A 23,098-nucleotide genomic window follows, 5' to 3' on the forward strand; every position below is an offset into this window, starting at 1 on the left:
GGAGCAGAAACCCTCAATTTTTTGATTGAAACTTACCAGAAGCTGCTGCATTTCTCACCCTAGGCTTATACTCGAGTCAATAAGCTTTCCCAGTTTTTGGAGGTAAAATTAGGTACCTCGGCTTATACTCAGGACGGCTTATACTCGAGTATATATGGTATCCAAGAAATCGTTAGTTTCTATTTTCAGGTTCCATGTGGGGTCCCTGTCTAAAGCACTGTAATATTCATGTCCTGTATATTTCCTTCATTTGTTATCAGTAAGGCCCCCCCTTTTATCTGCTGAACAATAGTTCCCTTTTAAGTTTAATTAAAGCCAATTTTTAGGTCCTCTCAAATTAACACCTGATCCTAGCTTTGGAGGGCATTTTAACTTCGATAAATCCTCTCCCTCAATGAATGTCTTCATAGCATGAATTGGACTCTATGAACTAGAGTATCGCTCGCCTAATCATTATCATCAAACATCTGATTGCCATCTTGTAGTTTTAATGAACAACTGATTTCGAGTCAAAAATGTCTATGTTGATGTCGTAACTTTAGTCCCTCCTTGTTTTTATGAATTTAAAGAATCACAGATTGTATGTACTATAAGCAGTGCAATGTAAAGGTACACATTGTATATATTAGTACACTTATAAGCATGTACAATACATCAATATGCTAAATGCACTTTTTTGCCATCCCTGTTGTTTGCAGTAAACAAAGTTCCTATGTTGCGATGCTTTTAATTGTATTCACAGAGCTTATCTGGTTAAAAATTCTTGAAGGAGAAGAAAAATCACTTCTGTTTCATGATATTCACATGTATGTTTTTACCAGTGAGGATTCCCTTAGAATTTCAAAGCATTTCTCTGATCCTGCTTTATCTCTGGAATGCTTTGTCAAAAATAAAAAATCTCCTGATATCTTAAGGATTATCAGCTTTCCAGCCATAGCTGGAAAGTATACAGTAACAGCTACACGAATAAAGCACTGCTGAAATACTGCCAGGGGAAGGGCTGCTGCAAACAAGGTGTATACATTCTATCTCCTGCCAGTAATGTCCCTGTGGCCTCTGCACAGATCCATACTGGTGATTAGTGGGTGCCAGAAATGTTGTATTGATAGAGTTCCCAGTCTGGCAATGCCTTTCCTATTTTAAACAGACATTGAGAATTACCCAAATACCAAGCCAAATGGTATTTCTTTGAAAGCCTCAAAGGGTGAAGTGAAATAAATGTTTCTACATGAAGGAAAACCATCATATAAGCTCCTGAAAAAGATTTGTGTAAAGGAAGATTTGTCTACATCTAATTTCTGCTACTTTTCATGTGTGGTTTTTCTCAACCATTCAACTGTGTGATATAGCATACAGAGGTTGTACATGTATAGGTATGGGACCTGTTATCCGGAATGCTCGGGACCTGGGTTTTCCGGATAACTGATCTTAACTTAATTTGGATCTTCATAACTTAAGTCTACTAGAAAATCATTTGAATAAACCCTATACACTGGTTTTGCTTCCAAAAGGATTAATTAAATCTTAGTTTGGATAAAGTACAAGGTACTGTTTTATAATTACAGAGAATCAAATATTTTTTTAAAATATTTGGATTATTTGATTATAATGGGGTCTATTGGAGACAAACTTTTCGTAATTCGTGGCTTCTGGATAACTGATCCTGCACTGCAATAATCGCTTGAAACAATAAAGCAACATTTGAAAATTCTTTTAGTATGGTTTGAGAAAAACATTTTTTAGAGCAGTCTGTAGTTGGTTTTATTCTTTCTGCGTTTTGAAATGCCTTTTTGTTTGGAGGCTCTAAAGCTTGGAATTTAAACTCAAGTTATAGGAGCAGTTGTAAAAAAAATGCCAGATAGCATTTTTAGTTGCAGCATTAAAGAAAGGGCAATAAATAAAAAACATACTAAACAGATACTGAAATCAAATAAAACATTTTTTATTATAGGTTCAGCTCTAACATAGTAAAGGCTAATGTAAAGGTGTATATGCTAGTTCTTCAAATAATATTTTTATTCTAAAAACATAATTGGTTGCAATAAACTTGCCCAACAAGTTTGACTTTTACCACAAGATCCTTCAGCTTTTGAGAGGCCTATTATAGGGAACAAATAAACTGATTTCCCAAAAGCAACTCGATTACATATTCAAACATCAAAAATTTATTTTTCCAGGAAGAAGATTTTTGTTTTACTGCTACAGGTTACCGCCACTTTATTGAGAGTGTTATGACCGAAAGTTTTTTTTTTTTAATACATTTCATTTTTCATCTTTACCATATCAGAGGTTACTAAGAAAAAAATAACATGGCTGTGATGTGGATATGATATGGGAAACTATATATTTTTATTATTTACACAGTACCTGTAGAAAATGTGTGGGTTTATTTTATTTTATTTTTTGTTTTTTCTTTCCAGTAACTGAATTTTCATGGACTTTTAGGTTCTATCTTCCCTTGATATGACTTTTTTCCAGTCATGTATGTGCACATTAACAATCTCTTGCACCATCTAATTTGGCCTGTATAAATACTGAGGAACAGGCAAAAGATATGAGTATTTAATAAGATGAACAAAGGCAAATTAAAATTGGGATTGGGAAAAAGAATAGTGAAACACGTGTTTTTTGTTTCTTTAAGGTGACATGTCTCTGTGTTTGCCAAGACCTAGCCTAGTGAGGACTGGCAATCTGAGCTCATTCAGCAGGCAATTATTATCAGCACCACAAAGCCTTCTTGCAGTTCAGTGTAATTGGGACTAATAACACACTGACCTTATGCCTGAGAATATTTATAGTCTCTCCTTACCCTGGCCCTGTCAGAAATAATGTAAATCCTTCTTTGAATGTAGTGCTGGTCTCATAGAACACTCTTAAAAACAAATTTCTTTTATATATGACAATGAACTGTTAAAGTGCAGCTTAATATGGAAACTCTGATATGACATTGTATTGAAAGAGATACCTGATTTATGGGATTAGGTTCCTATTGGCGAAGAAGGTTTCTGGTAAATAATTGGCCTTTGCTTTATTCACTTGTCATGGTACAATGACTCGTGTATTAAGGAAATGGGGGTTTGTTAGAATCAAGAATCAAGGTGTCTCAGAGAACAATGTTATAATCAGCCTTGCCGGCCTTGGGGAACAGATTCGATTTGTGATGCCTACTGATAAGAAAAAGGAATGAAAAAATGTAAAAAACCTGAAAAAAATAGGAATGCTCCGACTCCACTATTTTGGATTTGGCCGAATACCGAACCGAATCCCATTTCTAATTTGCATATGCAGGGGTGGGAAGGGGAAACATTTTTTTACTTCCTTGTTTTGTGACAAAAAGTCACTCAATTTCCCTCTCAGCCCCTAATTTGCATATTCAAATTAGGATTCGGTTCGGCCAGACAGAAGGATTCGGCCGAATCCTGCTGAAAAAGGCTGAATCCCGAACCAAATCCTGGATTCGGTGCATCCCTAGAAAAAAAATGCTTGTCTTATCTGTGTATCAATGTTCCTATATCTATATTATCAACTTCACCATAAAGACTTATTATTTCTATTATTTAAGAATCGTTTTTGTAATTCTCTGTAAAAGATATAGGAAAGATTGGTTGTTGATTGTAAGAAAAGTACCATTTGAGAGTTTTTCTGACCATAAGCAAACAGAACAAAAACTTTATATACATATATATATGTAGGCTACAAATGTCTCTCTTGGATAGATGCTTGCTGAATTTATTAATTGCATTAACAAAAAGCAGTAAAAATGCATTTCTAACACATGAGAGCCCATGTGTTCAAGCCCTTTATAGAAGGATGTTGATTATGTCAATAAGGAACAGAAAATCACTTTAGAAAAGCTTGAAAGGCCTTGGAATATGACTAGGGATGCACCGAATCCAGGATTCAGTTAGTTATTTTGCCAGGATTCGGCCTTTTTCAGCAGGATTCGCCGAGGGAGATCATGTGACTTTTTGTCACAAAACAAGGAAGTAAAAAATGGTTTCCCCTTCCCATCCCTAATTTGCATATGCAAATTAGGGTTCGGTATTCGGCCAAATCTTTTGCAAAGTTTTCGGGGGTTCGGCATAATCCAAAATAGTGGATTCAGTGCACCCCTAAATATGACATTGCAATTTTTTAGCGTGCTGTTCTTTTCAACCCTGCCTTGCCCTAATATGCATAGACAAAGTTTCAGATTTGGTTTGGGATTCAAACGAATCCTAAGTGAAAGAATCAGGATTCAGCCAGATCCCAATATAGTGGATTTGGTACATCACTGCTATTTGAAACAGTAGACACACAGCACCCTTAAAGACAAAAAAAAATTTGCAAAAGTTCAAGAAAAATGGGAAAAAATAGATTCACTGAAAATTCTTCTCTTTCTCCTTTTTTTGTCTCTTTCTTTAGGAGTGTTGTTATAGCTCAGAAGAAATCAGGTCCCCCATTGCCAGCAACTGTCAGTACGGCTCCACATGCAGTTAGTGTGGTGTCATCGGCTGATTCTTCACAAACAGCAGATGCTGACAGAGAATCCTCTGGTAAGTAAATGTCAAGTCTTATCATTTGCAGTTAACTATGGAGGAATTCCTGCCAGCTAGGGAAAAAGTGGCTTTCCTCATAAAATATTCTATATAGATTCCTAAGCAAATTTTTTAGCCCTACACATATGCACAATGCTAGTCATGTCTCTCTTTTATTGTATTCATATTATAATTATTATAAAATCAACTTTTTTATTTACTGCCGTGTTTGCATAATGGCGATTTTGATAAATAGATTCCCTAGGTCCTAAAAATGTAGCTTGCCTCTTGTGGCAAGTGAATTGGACTTTAACTCCCTCTCAGTTCAGATGATATCTACAGTTTGCCTGAAAAAAATTTTGGCCAACCATTTCAATGGCCAAACCACACAATGTCGAACTATTTGGCATTTTTTAATTTGAAACATAAAATACTCAACTTCTAAAGCTATCCCTATTAAGGCTAGATGATGACTGGAGTTGTGTTGTGTAGGAACAAATGGAAAAGTGAAAAACTTGTGGATGGTTTCACAGAGGGGACCAGAGAACTAAAACCTGTATTCAGAAAGGCCAGGGGATGAGTAGACATTCATGCCAAGATTCATAAAGCATACAGGGTATATTGCAATAAAGGAACAAACACAAGAGCTTACATAGTAAAACCGCTTAAAACAAACAACTATCCAGACTCGCTAAGGAATTAATCATTTCAAACTGTTGTCAACTGAATATCGATGAATCAAGATGATCATAGTGTATAGGTCACTGTAATTATTTTCCACTTTGTTTGATTTTGTTGATTGCATATACCGGATTTGTTTAAACCAGTAACTTATATTTAGGAAAATACATTAAGATTTATATATTATTAAATAAAGTGTGTGTTTAATGTGCCATTCCTGGAGAGAATGATCTTCCACCCAGTTAAGTATAAAATAGAAATATATATATATTTCATGTATTTACATACATTGTGTTTTTCTATATTCTGAAAAAAATTTACTAGTGAAAAATGCTTTCAAGGTACCTGGTCTCTAAAAATCCATGTTTCTTTTGGATCTCAAAAATTATGAATTTTAGAGAACTCTTCGTCAACTGTTCCTTGATCAACTGTATGTTTTATAAATATAGAATTCACCCTTTCTTTCTTTATTCAAACCCATAACCAACTTTCATTTAAATAACTAATCCTACTCTGAAATAATATTTTTTATTTCAGAGGTTGTACAAAAGTCCTATCACTTTTTGTAAAGCCTTATTTCTGCAGCAAAGCAATAAGTATTTCAAACATTAGTATTACTGCTTTGCATAGTGTTTTGGAGTGATTTTTGGCCCATTGTTCCAAGCAATTTTGCAGCAGCTTGCATTGATAAGTTGGATGACACTTGCATACCTTAGTTTTCAAATTGTCTCAAGACATTTGGGCAAAACCATGAGACTGACCTAGGTTTTCTTCTCTGATGCAGAAAATTGTGAGCTTTTACGAAAACATGGCAGTAAGTCAAAGAATGGGGGTACTGGGCAGCTGCCTCTTGTGCCTACCCCTAGACCTGACTTACCTGGCATTGAACCGAGCGAACGCCGCTCGGCATCACTGCTCATGTGTGAACCATGAAAGTGTGCCGCATCACTGCGCATGCACAAGGGAAATTGGGGGCGAGTTGGCCAGCTGGGTTGCCTAGGGCGCCCAGCTGGCTTGGCCCGCCACTGCCCCGAATCCTTTGTGAAAGATTCGGCCGAATTCAAATCCTAATTTGCATATGCATTATTCGGTGCATCCCTATTGAAAATGTAAGTGATCATCATTAGTGACATGGGTAGCTTTTGGTTTTCATTTAAAACTATTTGCTGCAATAGGTGTCCCTACAAAATATTAAATTATGGGAATTTAATACGTATTCAAGACCAATATTTCAGCTTTTGTTCTCGTTTTTTTATTTTTATTAAAGAGTCACATTAAAAACAAACACATTTTGATTTTCATTTCTCCAAAGTATCATAGACAACGTACTTTCACTGTAGGATGTGATTGTCAATAATCTGTGCCCTGTTAGTAAGTGAGTTGATTGTTCGACTACTGTGCCTTGGTGGCAGATTAAGGCACTAGCACACATACACACACTCACTCACACACTCACTCACACACTCACACACTCACTCACTCACTCACTCACTCACTCATATACACACACACACACACACACACACACACACACACACACACACACACAATCACTCATATATACACACACACACACACACACACAATCACTCATACACACGCGCACACACACACACACAATCACTCATACACACGCACACACACACACACAATCACACACACACACACACAATCACTCATACACACACACAATCACTCATACACACACACACACACACACACACAATCACTCATACACACACACACACACACACACTCACTCACACACTCACTCATATACACACACACTCACTCACACACTCACTCATATACACACACACTCACTCACACACTCACTCATATACACACACACTCACTCACACACTCACTCATATACACACACACACTCACTCACACACTCACTCATATACACACACACACTCACTCACACACTCACTCATATACACACACACACACTCACTCATATACACACACACACACACAATCACTCATACACACACACACACACAATCACTCATACACACACACACACACACAATCACTCATACACACACACACACACACAATCACTCATACACACACACACACACAATCACTCATATACACACACACACACAATCACTCACATACACACACAATCACTCATACACACACTCACTCATACATACACACTCATACACACACACACACACACACACACACACAATCACTCATACACACTCACACACTCTCACACACAATCACTCATACACTCTCACACACACAATCACTATAATCATATATATATTTCATGTATTTACATACATTGTGTTTTTCTATATTCTGAAAAAAATTTACTAGTGAAAAATGCTTTCAAGGTACCTGGTCTCTAAAAATCCATGTTTCTTTTGGATCTCAAAAATTATGAATTTTAGAGAACTCTTCGTCAACTGTTCCTTGATCAACTGTATGTTTTATAAATATAGAATTCACCCTTTCTTTCTTTATTCAAACCCATAACCAACTTTCATTTAAATAACTAATCCTACTCTGAAATAATATTTTTTATTTCAGAGGTTGTACAAAAGTCCTATCACTTTTTGTAAAGCCTTATTTCTGCAGCAAAGCAATAAGTATTTCAAACATTAGTATTACTGCTTTGCATAGTGTTTTGGAGTGATTTTTGGCCCATTGTTCCAAGCAATTTTGCAGCAGCTTGCATTGATAAGTTGGATGACACTTGCATACCTTAGTTTTCAAATTGTCTCAAGACATTTGGGCAAAACCATGAGACTGACCTAGGTTTTCTTCTCTGATGCAGAAAATTGTGAGCTTTTACGAAAACATGGCAGTAAGTCAAAGAATGGGGGTACTGGGCAGCTGCCTCTTGTGCCTACCCCTAGACCTGACTTACCTGGCATTGAACCGAGCGAACGCCGCTCGGCATCACTGCTCATGTGTGAACCATGAAAGTGTGCCGCATCACTGCGCATGCACAAGGGAAATTGGGGGCGAGTTGGCCAGCTGGGTTGCCTAGGGCGCCCAGCTGGCTTGGCCCGCCACTGCCCCGAATCCTTTGTGAAAGATTCGGCCGAATTCAAATCCTAATTTGCATATGCATTATTCGGTGCATCCCTATTGAAAATGTAAATGATCATCATTAGTGACATGGGTAGCTTTTGGTTTTCATTTAAAACTATTTGCTGCAATAGGTGTCCCTACAAAATATTAAATTATGGGAATTTAATACGTATTCAAGACCAATATTTCAGCTTTTGTTCTCGTTTTTTTATTTTTATTAAAGAGTCACATTAAAAACAAACACATTTTGATTTTCATTTCTCCAAAGTATCATAGACAACGTACTTTCACTGTAGGATGTGATTGTCAATAATCTGTGCCCTGTTAGTAAGTGAGTTGATTGTTCGACTACTGTGCCTTGGTGGCAGATTAAGGCACTAGCACACATACACACACTCACTCACACACTCACACTCACTCACTCACACACTCGCTCATATACACACACACACACACACACACACACTCATATATACACACACACACACACACACACACAATCACTCATACACACGCGCACACACACACACACAATCACTCATACACACGCACACACACAATCACTCATACACACACACACACACACAATCACTCATACACACACACACACACACACACACACACACACACACACACACACACTCACTCACTCACTCACTCACTCACTCACACACTCACTCATATACACACACACTCACTCACACACTCACTCATATACACACACACTCACTCACACACTCACTCATATACACACACACTCACTCACACACTCACTCATATACACACACACTCACTCACTCATATACACACACACACACACAATCACTCATACACACACACACACACACACACACACAATCACTCATACACACACACACACACACACACAATCACTCATACACACACACACACACAATCACTCATACACACACACACACAATCACTCACACACTCTCACACATAATCACTCATACACTCTCACACACACACAATCACTCATACACTCTCACACACACACAATCACTCATACACTCTCACACACACACAATCACTCATACACTCTCACACACACAATCACTCATACACTCTCACACACACAATCACTCATACACTCTCACACACACAATCACTCATACACTCTCACACACACAATCACTCATACACTCTCACACACTAACTAACTGGGAAAAAAGAGTAAATGAGATATGGAAAGCTTAATTCAAATGGAATGTGAAGGTCTCAAACTTTATCAACACGGTACTTTTCGGATCCCTCGTGAATGCTGTAATCCAATAATCTATCACTGCAGTCTTAATTACAGCCTAACATACAACAACAACTTGTTACCCCCTTAGAATTTTAAAAAATAGATATGTTTCAGTATATTTTTAGATGAATGAATGTCAGGCAATCAACACAGATGATGTAACTTTTGCCTACAATGTATACAATTTCCAGTATGTCTAGGAATGTTGGCAACAACTGTCCTAATAGACTGCAAGTCTGGCAGAGAAAACAAGACACTGAGCAATTAATTACACAATTAATTGCACAATTAGGTCACAGTTCAAAATTCACAAGCTGCAGAGTGTGGGCAGTGATATTTAATACATGTTGAGTGGATATACTGCTTTATCTGAAATAATACAATTTGTAAAGATTATTCTTGAAAAATAATATACAAACATAATTTTTGGCTTTTATGACATAACTTGATTTCTTGCTAGCCTAAATATACAAGTAACAGAGCCTGTTTGTTTCTGAATAGAGTTTGTATCATTGATTTGTATGGGAAGGACAGGTCTGGGAAAGACGGATAAAACAATACTGTCGCTATTGGGGGCTTGTACATTTATACTAATGCTTGATTCAGGAAAGTCTGTCTATTCTAAACTCAAACCTCTCTATCCCAAACAACCATATGAGTGTGAGGAAGAAGTTGGAGGGTTGTTGTGGCTGAAAGACAAGTCAATTCGTGTGTATCAATGTGTATTGTTTTGTGATTATTTGTGGGTGCTGTTTGCACAGTGTGTTGCTATTAAATTCCCATAACATAAAATATTGAAGCTGATGTGCTTATTTATATTAATCCACGTACAAGGCAAACCCCAAACGGTAAAGGATCAACCCTTCCGAATCGGTACATGTACCCCTAAATTTCATTCAGTTTCGCAAAATATTGTTCCTAGTTTTTTTCCTAATACACTATTTTTGTTTTTTTTTTTGTCTAATAAATACGGTCTAACCTGAAATATGTAAAAAGGCAGCTCATGTCTTTTAATTTACTTGTATTGTACAGTCCTATTGACAACATCTAGGACGAGCTACCCACAGGCTAAACAGATGGACGACATGGTTCATAGACCGGTTGCATTTTCAAATCTGCCCTATCAAGGATGTCCTTTTTCATATACTGTACATACTGTATTTATAATGCATTCTACTTTATTACATTATAATAACCAAAATATTCAAATGACCAAACTATAGTATATAACAAATTAATAACTAAAGTCTTCAAGGGAAAGTCAACCCCAAAATTAAAATTTGCCTAATAAAAGAAAACCTAATTCTAAGCAACTTTACAATAGACTGTACATTTATTACAAATTGTCTGTGCTTTTAAAGTTATTTATAAAACAATTGCTACTGGAAGCAGCATTTGCTTAACTCCCGCTTGTAACTTTTTAAACCATGTTGCAAAAGTCTTTTTCTTCCTCAGAAATAAATATATATATATATATATATATATATATATATATATATATATATATATATATATATATATATATATATATATATATATATATATATATGTACATAATTGGCAAATAATAATTTTATATAATTGGTAGATATCTACATAAAAGGAAAGAAAAAAATCACAATGAGATGAATACCATGTAGATATGAATGTTTATATTCAATGTTCACACTAGTCTTTAATGAACCTACAGATTAACTAAATTATTTTAAATAACTGCGAGATAATTGGCTATGTATAAATAAAAACGCTTACGCTCCGATAGAATAGGAAAAAGGTCTTAAATGATGCTTTACTGCAAGAGACATTATTTGTTTAGTGCCTTTGGGAATGTACAATAAGCCTTGCTGAGAGCCATGCTAGACAGATGATCTATTTGCATTTTCTTTTATGTTCTTGTGAGTGTCTGTAAAACTGTCAGTTTGAAGGAGCCAGTTTATCAGTGAAAGGGTAAGAGAGATAAGTCAGTTTGATTCCACATGTTTGAAGTGGCTACTGTGCTTATTATTCACATGTGTATTTGTAGATATAATCATGCCTGCCAACAGAGAAAAGTCAAATTCATGGTTTGAACATGCACACTTTTATTTTATATTCTCACTTTTTATTCTTCCTTATTTGAAATGCAGACAGAAATGCAAAATGTCTCGGCACAACCAGGCTGCAGGAGACACATTTTCAACAGTGGGATACTTTTGGCCAGTTTTTCTGTTGTAATATTTAAAATCCTTGGAGGCCCAATTATCAAAGCTCGAATTTCGAATTCATTTCAGTATTTTTTTTTCTATTAAATTCGAATATCCTCAAAATTCGATTGGGAGGTTATTTTAGAAAAAATTAGAAAGTCTAAAACGCAAACGAATTATACCGACTAGAAAACTCAAATGAAATTCGTTTAGAATCAAGTGTTCTCTCCGAAAAAAACTCAAATGTCAGGAAGCCTAGTAACATCTTCAAATGGGTCACTGTACCTCTCTCATTGACTTATAAATGAACTCAACAGGTTTTAGGTGCTGAATAGTCTAATTCAAATTATTCCCAAAAAGTTTGATAAATCTCGAATTTGAATTTAGTTTGCATTATTCCCAATCTGAATTTGTGAGTTTTGAGCAAAATATTTTTTCGAAAATTCGAGTTCAGATTTGCTATTCGACCCTTAAAAAAAAAATCTGCCCCATGTTGTTTGAGAACCAAACTCTCAATATAGTGTATGCTTGTGTATGTTCCTGTATCCGGTTGGCAATTTCCGGCAGGTTGGAATCATATACAGTGCCTTGCAAAAGTATTCACCCCCATGGCATTTTTCATATTTTGTTGCCTCACAACCTGGAATTAAAATGGATTGTTTGAGAGTTTGCACCATTTAATTTACAGAACATGCCTACAACTTTGAAGATGCATATTTTTTTTTTTGTGAAATAACAAAATAACAGAAATCTTCAGCGTGCATAACTGTTCACCGCACTAAAGTCAGTACTTTGCAGAGCCACCTTTTGCAGCAATTACAGCTGCAAGTCGCTATGGATAAGTCTCTATACGCTTGCCACATCTTGCCACTGGGAGTTTTGCTCATTCCTCAAGGCAAAACTGCTCCAGCTCCTTCATGTTGGATGGTTTTTGCTTGTGAACAGCAATCTTCAAGTCTGACCACAGATTCTCAATTGGATTGAGGTTTCGACTTTGACTAGGCCATTCCAACACATTTAAATATTTCCCCTTAAATCACTCAAGTGTTGCTTTAGCAGTATGCTCCTGGTCATTGTCCTGCTAGAAGGTGAACTTCCGTCCCAGTCTCAAATCACAGGCATACTGACCCAGGTTTTGCTCAAGAATATCCCTGTATTTAGCACCATCCATCTTTTCCTCGACTCGGACCAGTTTCCCAGTCCCTGCTGCTGAAAAACATCCCCACGGCATGATGCTGCTACCACCATGTTTCACCGTAGTGACGGTGTTCTTGGGGTGATGGGATGTGTTGGGTTTGCGCCAGACATAGCATTTTCTGTGGTGGCTGAAAAGTTCTCATATGACCACCTGCCTCCATACATTTGGGGAGGCGCCCACATGCCTTTTGGCTAACTCAAAATGTGCCTTCTTATTTTTAACTATAAGTAATGGCTTTTTTTTTTGTTCACTCTTCCATAAAGCCCATCTCTACGGAGTGTACGGCTTATTATGGTCCTATGGACAGATACTCCAGTCTCTGCTGTGGAACTCTGCAACTCATTCAGGGTTACCTTTGGTCTCTGTGCTGCCTCTCTGATTAATGCCCTCCTTGCCCAATCTGTGAGTTTTGGTGGGTGGCCCTCTCTTGGCAGGTTTGTTGTGGTACCATTGTTGTGGTACCATGTTTGAAAATGAGTGTTTTATACGGACAGATCATGTGACACATAGATTACACACAGGTGGACTAATTATGTGACTTTTGAAGGTAATTGGTTGCACCAGGATTTTTTAGGGGCTTCATGGCAAAGGGGGTGAATATATATGCACATGCAAATTTTCAGTTTTTAATTTTTTTTTTAATTCTCTTTTATATATATTTTTTTCTCATTTCACTTCACCAACTTAGACTTTTTGTGCAGATCCAGCACATAAAATAAGATTAAGAAACATTTAATTTACAGGTTGGAATGTAAAAAATTAGTAAAAATGCCAAGGGTGTGAATAGTTTTGCAAGGCACTGTATGTCCTATTCTTTAGACAAAAAATATGCTTCAGTAATAAACTCAGTGACCATTTTCCAGTGACCACTATGGAAGCCCCAGAGCTACCACCACATTTGGAGGTGGAAATAGTTCCAGGGTTCTCCTGCATCAATCGATGCATTAGGGCAAAATTAATAAAAGAATTCAGCAGTGCCAAATGCAACTATAATGAAGTGCAAAGCCTACCTCTTGACAAAAGTACCTTTCTAGGAATGCTATTTTTTTTGGGGGGGGGGGGGAACTGCAGCCAATTTAAAACTTCTGCAACTTTACTTGAAGTCCTAAATGATCCCTATTGATGCCCAAGAGGTAACCCCGAGCCTTGCATGCAAATAATGTATACTGATTCGCAAATTTTCCCAATGTTAGTAAATGAGCCCACAAATAAAAATATCCTTTGTCAGGACAACATATGAGATGTCTAATATATAGTTTTTTTGCCAATATATGTTTTTTGGTAATTGCTTTTTAATTTGTACCAATGTTTGTTTTTTTTAATGAGTAAAAAATTATTCTATAAATTGTATACATTTTTCTTTATGTGTGTTTTTTTTTTTCATGTGTATATATAGGCAGTGGGTCATCAAATTCAAAGTTACCTTCTGTTCAGACAGTCGCTTCTGTGCCAGAGGACTCTGCTTCACATATGAGGTAACCGTTCATGTGTGTGTTTTTTTTTTTAATGTTTTTTTTTACTTTATAGGTCACAAGCAATAATCAGAATTAGTTTTTAAGACCATGTATGGGTTAATTGCTGAGTCAGCATTCAAAGACTGGCTTCTCTAGTCACAGATGTTCCAGTTATGTTTTTTCATACAAAAGAATTTTACATCTGATTCAATGTTAATTTATTGCATACAAGACAAAATACATAATTAAACTCTTTTTACGTCTCTAAAGCTTTGCTGCCTTTTCTGACCTTTCTAGAATTTAAGGTAAATCTGTCTTCTTATATTAGCATTACAGAGAGATTGGAGCACACTCTGGAAAAGGCTGCTCCACTCCTGAGGGAGATATTTGTGGATTTTGCTCCTTTTCTGTCTCGCACACTTTTGGGAAGCCATGGCCAAGAATTGCTAATTGAAGGAACAAGTAAGTAACTAAAACTTTTATGCAGAACCAGTATGCTTTTGACAGTGTGTGCCATTAGTAACACACACTATTTTACATTGCTTCTGCAAAATGCAGATTTTTACTTTATGTATAAAGGTTAAGACTTATTTAGCATGTATGTTTTCTAAAGTTAAAGAGAGACAGTCACTTATAATAATGGACATAGCCCGTAGTAATGTACCATATACTTTGTTTACAACATAGGTCGAATTTCAAATTCATGTGAGTTTTTTTTTTTAACTGTAATAAATTTGAATATACTTTTTTTTATTTTAAGAAAAAAATCGAAAAAAAAATATAAATATATATATATATATATATATATATATATATATATATATATATATATATATATATATATATATATATATAAATAAATATATATATATATATATATATATATATATATATATATATATATATATATTGGATTGGAGATATATATATCTCCAATCCAGACCTTTAATAAATCTGCCTCTTATTGTTAGTACAGGTATGGGACCTGTTATCCAGTATGCTCGATACCTCGGGTTTTCCGGATAACAGATCTTTCCTTAATTTAGAGCTACATACCTTATCTCTACTAGAAAATCATGTAAACATTACATAAACCCAATAAGCTGGTTTATAGTCCAATAAGGATTAATTATATCTTCGTATATATTTGTTACAAGGTACTGTTTATTACAAAGAAAAATGAAATCATTTTAAAAATTTGGATTATTTTATCATAATGTAGTCTATGGGAGACAGCCTTTCCGTAATTTGGAGCTTTCTGGATAACGTGTTTCGGGATAATGGATCCCAGCAAGGTATGGGACCTGTTATCCAGAATGCTCGGGACCTGGGGCTTTCCATATAACGGATCTTTCTGTAATTTGGGTCTTCATACCTTAAGTCTACTAGAAAATCATGTAAACATTAAATAAACCCAATAGGCTGGTTCTGCTTCCAATAAGGATTCATATTATCTTAGTTTGGCTCATGTACAATGTACTGTATTATTATTATTATTATTTTTATTATAACTATTATTATAGCGATAAAGGATAACATTTTAAAAATTTTGGATTATTTGGATAAAATGTAGTCTATTGGAGGCAACTTTCTGTAATTTCGAGCATTCTGGATAAGATTCCATACCTGTACTTGTACTGTAAAAGTATAAAACAAATTGTATGTTTTGTTCTTAATTGCCATAAAAAGTGTGCAACACACAAAAAAAGTGTTTATTATAACTGCGCATAGGTTAGTTCTAAGTGCCTTGTATATACCTCTGTTATATTGTCTTTGTGCAAGTTTTTCACACAGTTACTGGCAGTTAATACAAAAAAATATCTTTTAAGTATAATCTTTGGCTTCTGTTAAGGTTTACTGTGAGGCCAAGGGTCAAAGTACTAATAAGAGTGTTCGGGATGTCTGCTGCCACCACACAAAATGGAAACTTGATTGATAGCTAGAGGGCTAAAGGGAAGGGGAGCAGTAGAGAAAGCAAAGGTCAAGAAACCATTTCCCTTCTCTACATATATAATTCTACTTCTCATGTGCAAATACCAGTATTAAGTGATGAAACATATGTTACACATTTCTCAAGCAGTCACGTTTACAGTGCCATGGATTTAGTTTTTTTTTTTAAATTGATCGAATACTGGTTAAGATAAGTGCTTGCGTTATATGCACAACTATTTATCCTATTTAATCATGGAAAATAAACAGAAATCCGAATAATTTCTTATACAATGATTTTGCATAATGTTTTTGTTTCAGAGTAAACTTTTTTTGGTCTTTTTATTAATCTCTTGTTTTTTTAGGTCTGGTTTGTATGAAATCAAGCAGCTCTGTAGTGGAACTTGTCATGCTGCTGTGTTCACAGGTAGGGACTTTTAAATATTCTTGTTTCTACATATAAAAGTTCTATTGGATTCATGAATTTACATCATAAAAAAAAAAAAAGCAAAAGATACAAAAACTCTTGGTCTTGACCAAATGTTTTCAAATTCTGAAATATACATATTAGCATCACTCTATACCCAAATTTGAGATATAGGTTCAATCGGGGCTTGTTTCCAGTGGCTGAGGGCCCACAAAATTTAGAAACGTAAGGGTTTTTGCACTAAAACAGAAAAAAAAAATGATTTTGAGGTTATAACAAAACACCTTCTTTCTTATTGGCTTTGTTAGGAGCTCTACCTTAATTTATCTGTTGTGTATGTAGGGTTGCCACCTTTTCTGGAAAAAAAATACCGGCCTTCCTATATATTTATCTTTTTTTCCCTATTAATAACATTGGGATCAACCATTATTTCTACCGGCCAGGTGGCAACCCTAGTTGTTTGCAGAATGAATGAATATATTTGAGAGTTTAGTCCCTCCATGACAAGCCTAGCTATGATATGTATCTATTACGCTTGAGATAAGTATATTACAATTTAATGCAATATATTTCTTTTGTGTGTCTAGCCTTGCAGTAATTAATTGAGATTTCTTCTAGCGTTAAAACAAACAAACTTTTCTCTGTGATAGACCTGCCCAGTGGAAGTTTCCAAATAGCCTTTTTAATAAGAAGGGTATTGGCTTGTAGGTCAAGGGCTCTGCCGCATGGACAAACCTTTGACCTTTATTTGCAGGCCTTCTGTTTACTCTGATGGATAAATAAGGATAATGCAAAATTAATGTTTCTTTTCATTGATCCATTTCATGCGAGTGCTTATACCATCAAATTTATTTAGGCTTTGCTGATAGACATTTTATGAATACAAATGAAAGATTCATAGAAGGTGTGAAGAATCAATTGTTCAGATAGTCAATAAAGTGCAATAAGAACAATTACTTCAGGAGATAAGAGCTCATGGATTTCTTAATGAACTAGTGCACTTATTATTGCAAACACTGGGCACAATAGTAGCATAATAAATATGCAATTTATATTTATGAAGTACCTGCCAACATTTAACTATTGTGTGAGAACCACTGGAAAGGTAGTTCATCAAGTGGTAAAATAAAAATACGTTTGGAAATGTATATGAACAATTTGAGGTGCACAATATGTATGTTTTTTGTAATATATTTTCTGAAAAGAAGTCTTTAGAATTAATGGGAAATAAGGGTATAGCATATTGCATGCATAGAACATTCCTTTTCTACATGTTCCGATTCGTGCTATTATTTGGTCTGGGCCAATAAACTGTGCTGTCATTCTTCATTGTCCTTTTAACCATAACAGGATATTTTCTAGGGATGCACCAAATCCAGGATTCAGTTCGGGATTTGGCCTTTTTCAGTAGGATTCGAATTCGGCTGGCTGAACTGAATCCTTATTTGCATATGCAAATTAGGGTCCGGGAGGGAAATCACGTGACTTTTTGTCACAGAACGAGGAAGTAAAAAAAAGTTTCCCCCTTCCCACCCCCACTTTGCATATGTAAATTAGGATTCGGTTTCAGTATTCGTCTGATTCTTTCGTGAAGGATTTGGGGCTTAGGCCGAATCCAAAGTAGTGGATTCGGTTCATCCCTAATATTTTCTATATTTTGCATCCTTACATTGATAGCTACACTATAGAAAGTATTAGTGATTTGAATTTTGTAAATACTGTACCATGCATTAAGTGCTTTCACGTCTAACTTAAAAGGATACTGTCATGGAAAAACATGTTTTATCCAAAACACATCAGTAAATAAATAGTGCTGCTCCAGCAGAATTCTGCACTGAAATCCAAATTTTTTTATATTCAATTTTGAAATCTGACATGGGGCTAGACATTTTGTCAGTTTCCCAGCTGCCCCAGTCATGTGACTTATGCATGCACTTTAGGATGGAATTACTTTCTGGCAGGCTCTTATTTCTTAATGTAACTGAGTCTCAGTGGGACTTGGATTTTACTATTAAGTGCTGTTGTTAGATCTTCCAGGGAGCTGTGTTATGGAGCTGCTATCTCGTTACCTTCCCATTGTTCTGTTGATAGGCTGCTGGGGGGAGGGAAAGGGAGGGGGTGATATCTCTCCAACTTGCAGTACAGCAGTAAAGAGTGACTAAAGTTTATCAGAGCACAAGTCACATGACTGGGGGCAGTTTGGAAACTGACAATATGTCAGATTCCAAAATTGAATATAAAAAAATGTTTGCTCTTTTGAAAGATGGATTTCAGTGCATAATTCTGCTGGAGCAGCCCTATCAACTGATGCGTTTTGAAAAAAACATGTTTTTCCATGACAGTATCCCATTAATAAATGTGTTGTACAAATAAATTTATATTTACAATTAGGTAGGCACCAAATCCTCCACATAAAATTTTGCCAAGTACTGAACCCAATCCCTAATCGCATATGCAAACTTGAGATAAGAAAGATACATCATCTGTGAAAAAATAATTTCGAGTTCAGTTCACTTCTTTAAAAATTCACATAAATTTTGGGGTGCTCTTTACCTAAATTTGAACCTTAAAGGGGAACTCCGTCTTCCAAGCCAAAATTTGATAAAGAGGCCCCCAGAAACCCCTAAAATAACCATCACCATTATCGGTTTCTTCAAACTGTATGAGTAAATGCCATTTTTTATGCTGAAATCCAGCTGTTTAACAGTTCTTTTCTTTCTGAATCATTTGAAATCCTGGCAGAGAAGGAGGGACTAAACACTGATGTTACAAATTGTAACAATGTCTCCACAACTTACAGACAGCATGCAGGAACTACATAACCCACAATGCATTGCACTATGATGTTCTGTTCCTTATTGAAATCACATGTGCAGGGAATTGTGGGGTTTGGAGGATGCAGGCTAAGGACAGCTGGCTGTTGATACAAAATAACCGTAGTCAGTCAGCTCAGCAAAGTAGTCAAAGAGATCAAAAGCAGAGCAGGGGGCAAGGCTTATGGAACTGTTCGAAACCATTACAAATAATGAAAAGTCTGCAAATTTTTTTAATTGATATATATTGCAAAGTTGCTTGAAATTGTGTTTACTTTTCAAAAAGCTTAAGTTATGTTTTTGTGGAGTTCCCTTTAAGGTTTTTTATTTTTTGAATCATTCAGCTGAATCCCAAACCAAACATAAATTCTATGCTTCCCTATTATATAAAAAATGTTCCTCAAAATGTCAGACCCTATGCATATATTTGTCCATATTTCAAACCTTTGTTGAAAATGTTTTTTCTGGTATACATGCGAGAAAGTAAACCCCAGGCAATTGCCAGTTAGTTCTGTGCAGTCCACGAAAAGTGAAAGCATAATCCTGAAACCTTGCTATTAGTGTTATCTGGTGTGGAAACCTGTGGCTTTAAAACCAAACGATACCCCCAGAATAAATACTTAACCAACAGATTGTTTATATAATATTAAGCCTATTAAAGAATAAAGAATTCAGTTATATAATTGAAATATTGCCCATTTTATAACTTTTACATTGAGCCACTATTTTGTGATGGTCTGTTTGCTCAGTCAGAGTTCGTATGACCAGAAATAGGCAGCTTTAACTGTAAAAGAGAGAAATGTTGGCTTAAAATATTTTTGTCCATTCATTGGCTAATGTGACCTAACATTCAAGTGTGCCCTTGATTTGTTTGTGGGAACCATGAATTGTATGGTCCCAGAGGTTTCTTAAAATGGCACATAGCACAAAAAAAGTGAATTTTTATGAAAATGGTTTATTTACATGAAGCAGGGGTTTACATATGAGCTGTTTTATGCAATATACTTTTATAGAGACCTATATTGTTCAGGGGTATACATTTCCTTTAAATGCAGGTATTGGACCTGTAATCCAGAATGCTTGAGACCTAGGGCTTTTGAGATAACTGATCATTCCGTAATTTGGATATTCATACCTTGAGTCTACTAGAAAATCTTGTAAACATTATATTAACCCAATAGGCTGGTTCTGCTTAAAATAAGGATTAATTATATCTGTTTGGATCATGTACAAGATATTGTGTAATTATTAGAAAAAGGAGAAAAAGGAAATCCTTTTTGAAAATGTGGATTATTTGGATAAAAGGGAGTATACGGAAGACTGCCTTTCAGTAATACAGAGCTTTCCACATAACGGATCCCATGCCTGTATTAATCTTCTTAAAATGGCCATATAATGTCCAAATCCCTCACTTCTTAGCATATAGTGTATATAGACTATAGCAGCCAATAAAATATGCAGAAATAGTAGATAATTGGTAAGAAAACTCATGCCAAATACCTAAGGCATGGCAGGACTGCAGATACTGGTTATTTGGTGCTTGTATTGGTGAGTATTGCTTATGGCCATTTTGGTTGCATACTTGAGGTTGTTTTATCTTCTATTTATTTTAGACTTGCCATTCAATTTTGATAAATATTGGTTGTGAGTTTGTTTTTTTTCCATAGAATCCCATTTCTTTGTTGTTTCTCCTTTGTTACCCATTTATTTATTGTCAGTGGTGCTTTTATTGAATGTGCTAGTGTACTTTGGACGTTTTAAAAGTAAATAGTCGTAAGATTTCTTGTTGTAACTTAGACATACACAGTGATTTTTCCATTTTAACGATACCTTCACATTGGCTCTTTTATACTGCTTTTTAAAATGTATTATAGTGCTGTTTTTCAGTTTGGAATAGTGGAAATAGTGGGACTAAGGGTAAATGACATTCCCTAATGCGCCTATTTGTCATGAGTGTCACAGACCAGTGTAATGCTAATGAAACTGTGTATGCAGCAGTTTTTCCAGGAGATTTTATAGCACTGCTGTTTTGTAGCAGAAATCATGAAAACACTCTTGTATCTAAGGAAATGATGTAAACTAATATATAGTTACATTTAAAACGGAAACACAAATGTGCAATGTAAATGATTGGGTGTTATTTTAGATGCTTACAAAATTATTTTTGTAATAATTATTTGTTATAATTACATTTTCACTTTCAATTTTCCGTATTTGAAGAGGTCACCAAGGCAATTACCAGTGTGATTCATTTTCTTAGAAAGTGAACTGTCCCTCGTTCTGTGAATGCTAGAGATACATGAAATTGAATCCTAGCTCAACATTTTGCAGATACTGGGAGGATATTGGTTGAGTTTGATTGATAGACTTTTTACTTTTTTTGGAGGGGGTTGTAATATAAGGTATGAAGCAGTATCTGGATACTTACATTTTAATTAATTTTTCAACAATTGATTGAATGGTTTATATAGCAAAGATCATAAGATCAGGTCAAAAACTGGATTTTAATCATGTTAATAATATGAATGCTTTGCCGAGTTAAAATCTATGAATTAGGCGTGAAACTTTCTACATTTATCATTGTTATCATGAAATGGTATTGAATGCTAGATGTTCAGTACATCTCTCTCTGTCTCTCTCTATCTATCTATCTATCTATCTATCTATCTATCTATCTATCTATCTATCTATCTATCTATCTATCTATCTATCTATCTATCTATCTATCTATCTATCTATCTATCTATCTGAGAAGAGATGTGATGTTTGTGATGGTTTGGCATGAGGACATGGTGCTGGGTTAGGAATGTGAGGATTCACCTATTTAGGATATTGTTAAACAGTTTGCCCATTGTTCTGGCCACACAGATCCCTCTGTAATTGGCTGGGTCATACCGGTCCCCACTTTTGCAGATGGGTGTTATGAGGCCTTGGTTCTATATCTGAGGGAAATATATATATATATATATATATATAAAAACCAGACGCAAAATACCACAGTATGACAGACATCTACTATAATTCACATATAAGACTATACACATACAAAAAGGATTAATTACGATATCTCTCTCTATAGCTCTCTCTCTATCAAATCAAATGAAACTTTATTGGCAGGACCAAATACATTAAGCATTGCCAAAGCAGGTCTCTCTCTCTATATATATATATATATATATATATATATATATAGAAGAGAGAGAGAGAGAGAGAGAGAGAGAGAGAGAGAGAGAGAGAGAGAGAGAGAGAGAGAGAGAGAGAGAGAGAGAGAGAGAGAGAGAGAGAGAGAGAGAGAGAGAGAGAGAGAGAGAGAGAGAGAGAGAGAGAGAGAGACCTGCTTTGGCAATGCTTAATGTATTTGGTCCTGCCAATAAAGTTGATTTGATAGAGAGAGAGATATCGTAATTAATCCTTTTTGTATGTGTATAGTCTTATATGTGAATTATAGTAGATGTCTGTCATACTGTGGTATTTTGCGTCTGGTTTTTATCTATACAAATACACAGGATTGCTTTACGTAAATCTGGATTATATTGAAATTCTATTTACTAAATCTGTATTATTTTGAA

General features: G+C 35.5%; 1 protein-coding gene across 1 annotated transcript in view; it reads left to right on the forward strand.

The window, feature by feature from the left end:
* The window catches only part of LOC108704343 (lipopolysaccharide-responsive and beige-like anchor protein), a 369,752-nt gene that overhangs the window by 66,619 nt on the left and 280,035 nt on the right, over positions 1-23,098 (forward strand). Inside the window, exons 30-33 of the mRNA XM_041579550.1 lie at positions 4,405-4,535; positions 14,303-14,381; positions 14,689-14,822; positions 16,655-16,716. Of these exons, the coding sequence (XP_041435484.1) occupies positions 4,405-4,535; positions 14,303-14,381; positions 14,689-14,822; positions 16,655-16,716 (406 nt within the window). The remainder of the gene's footprint in view (positions 1-4,404; positions 4,536-14,302; positions 14,382-14,688; positions 14,823-16,654; positions 16,717-23,098) is intronic.

Source organism: Xenopus laevis, chromosome 1S, assembly GCF_017654675.1.
Source record: "Xenopus laevis strain J_2021 chromosome 1S, Xenopus_laevis_v10.1, whole genome shotgun sequence".
Classification (NCBI taxonomy): Eukaryota; Metazoa; Chordata; class Amphibia; order Anura; family Pipidae; genus Xenopus; species Xenopus laevis.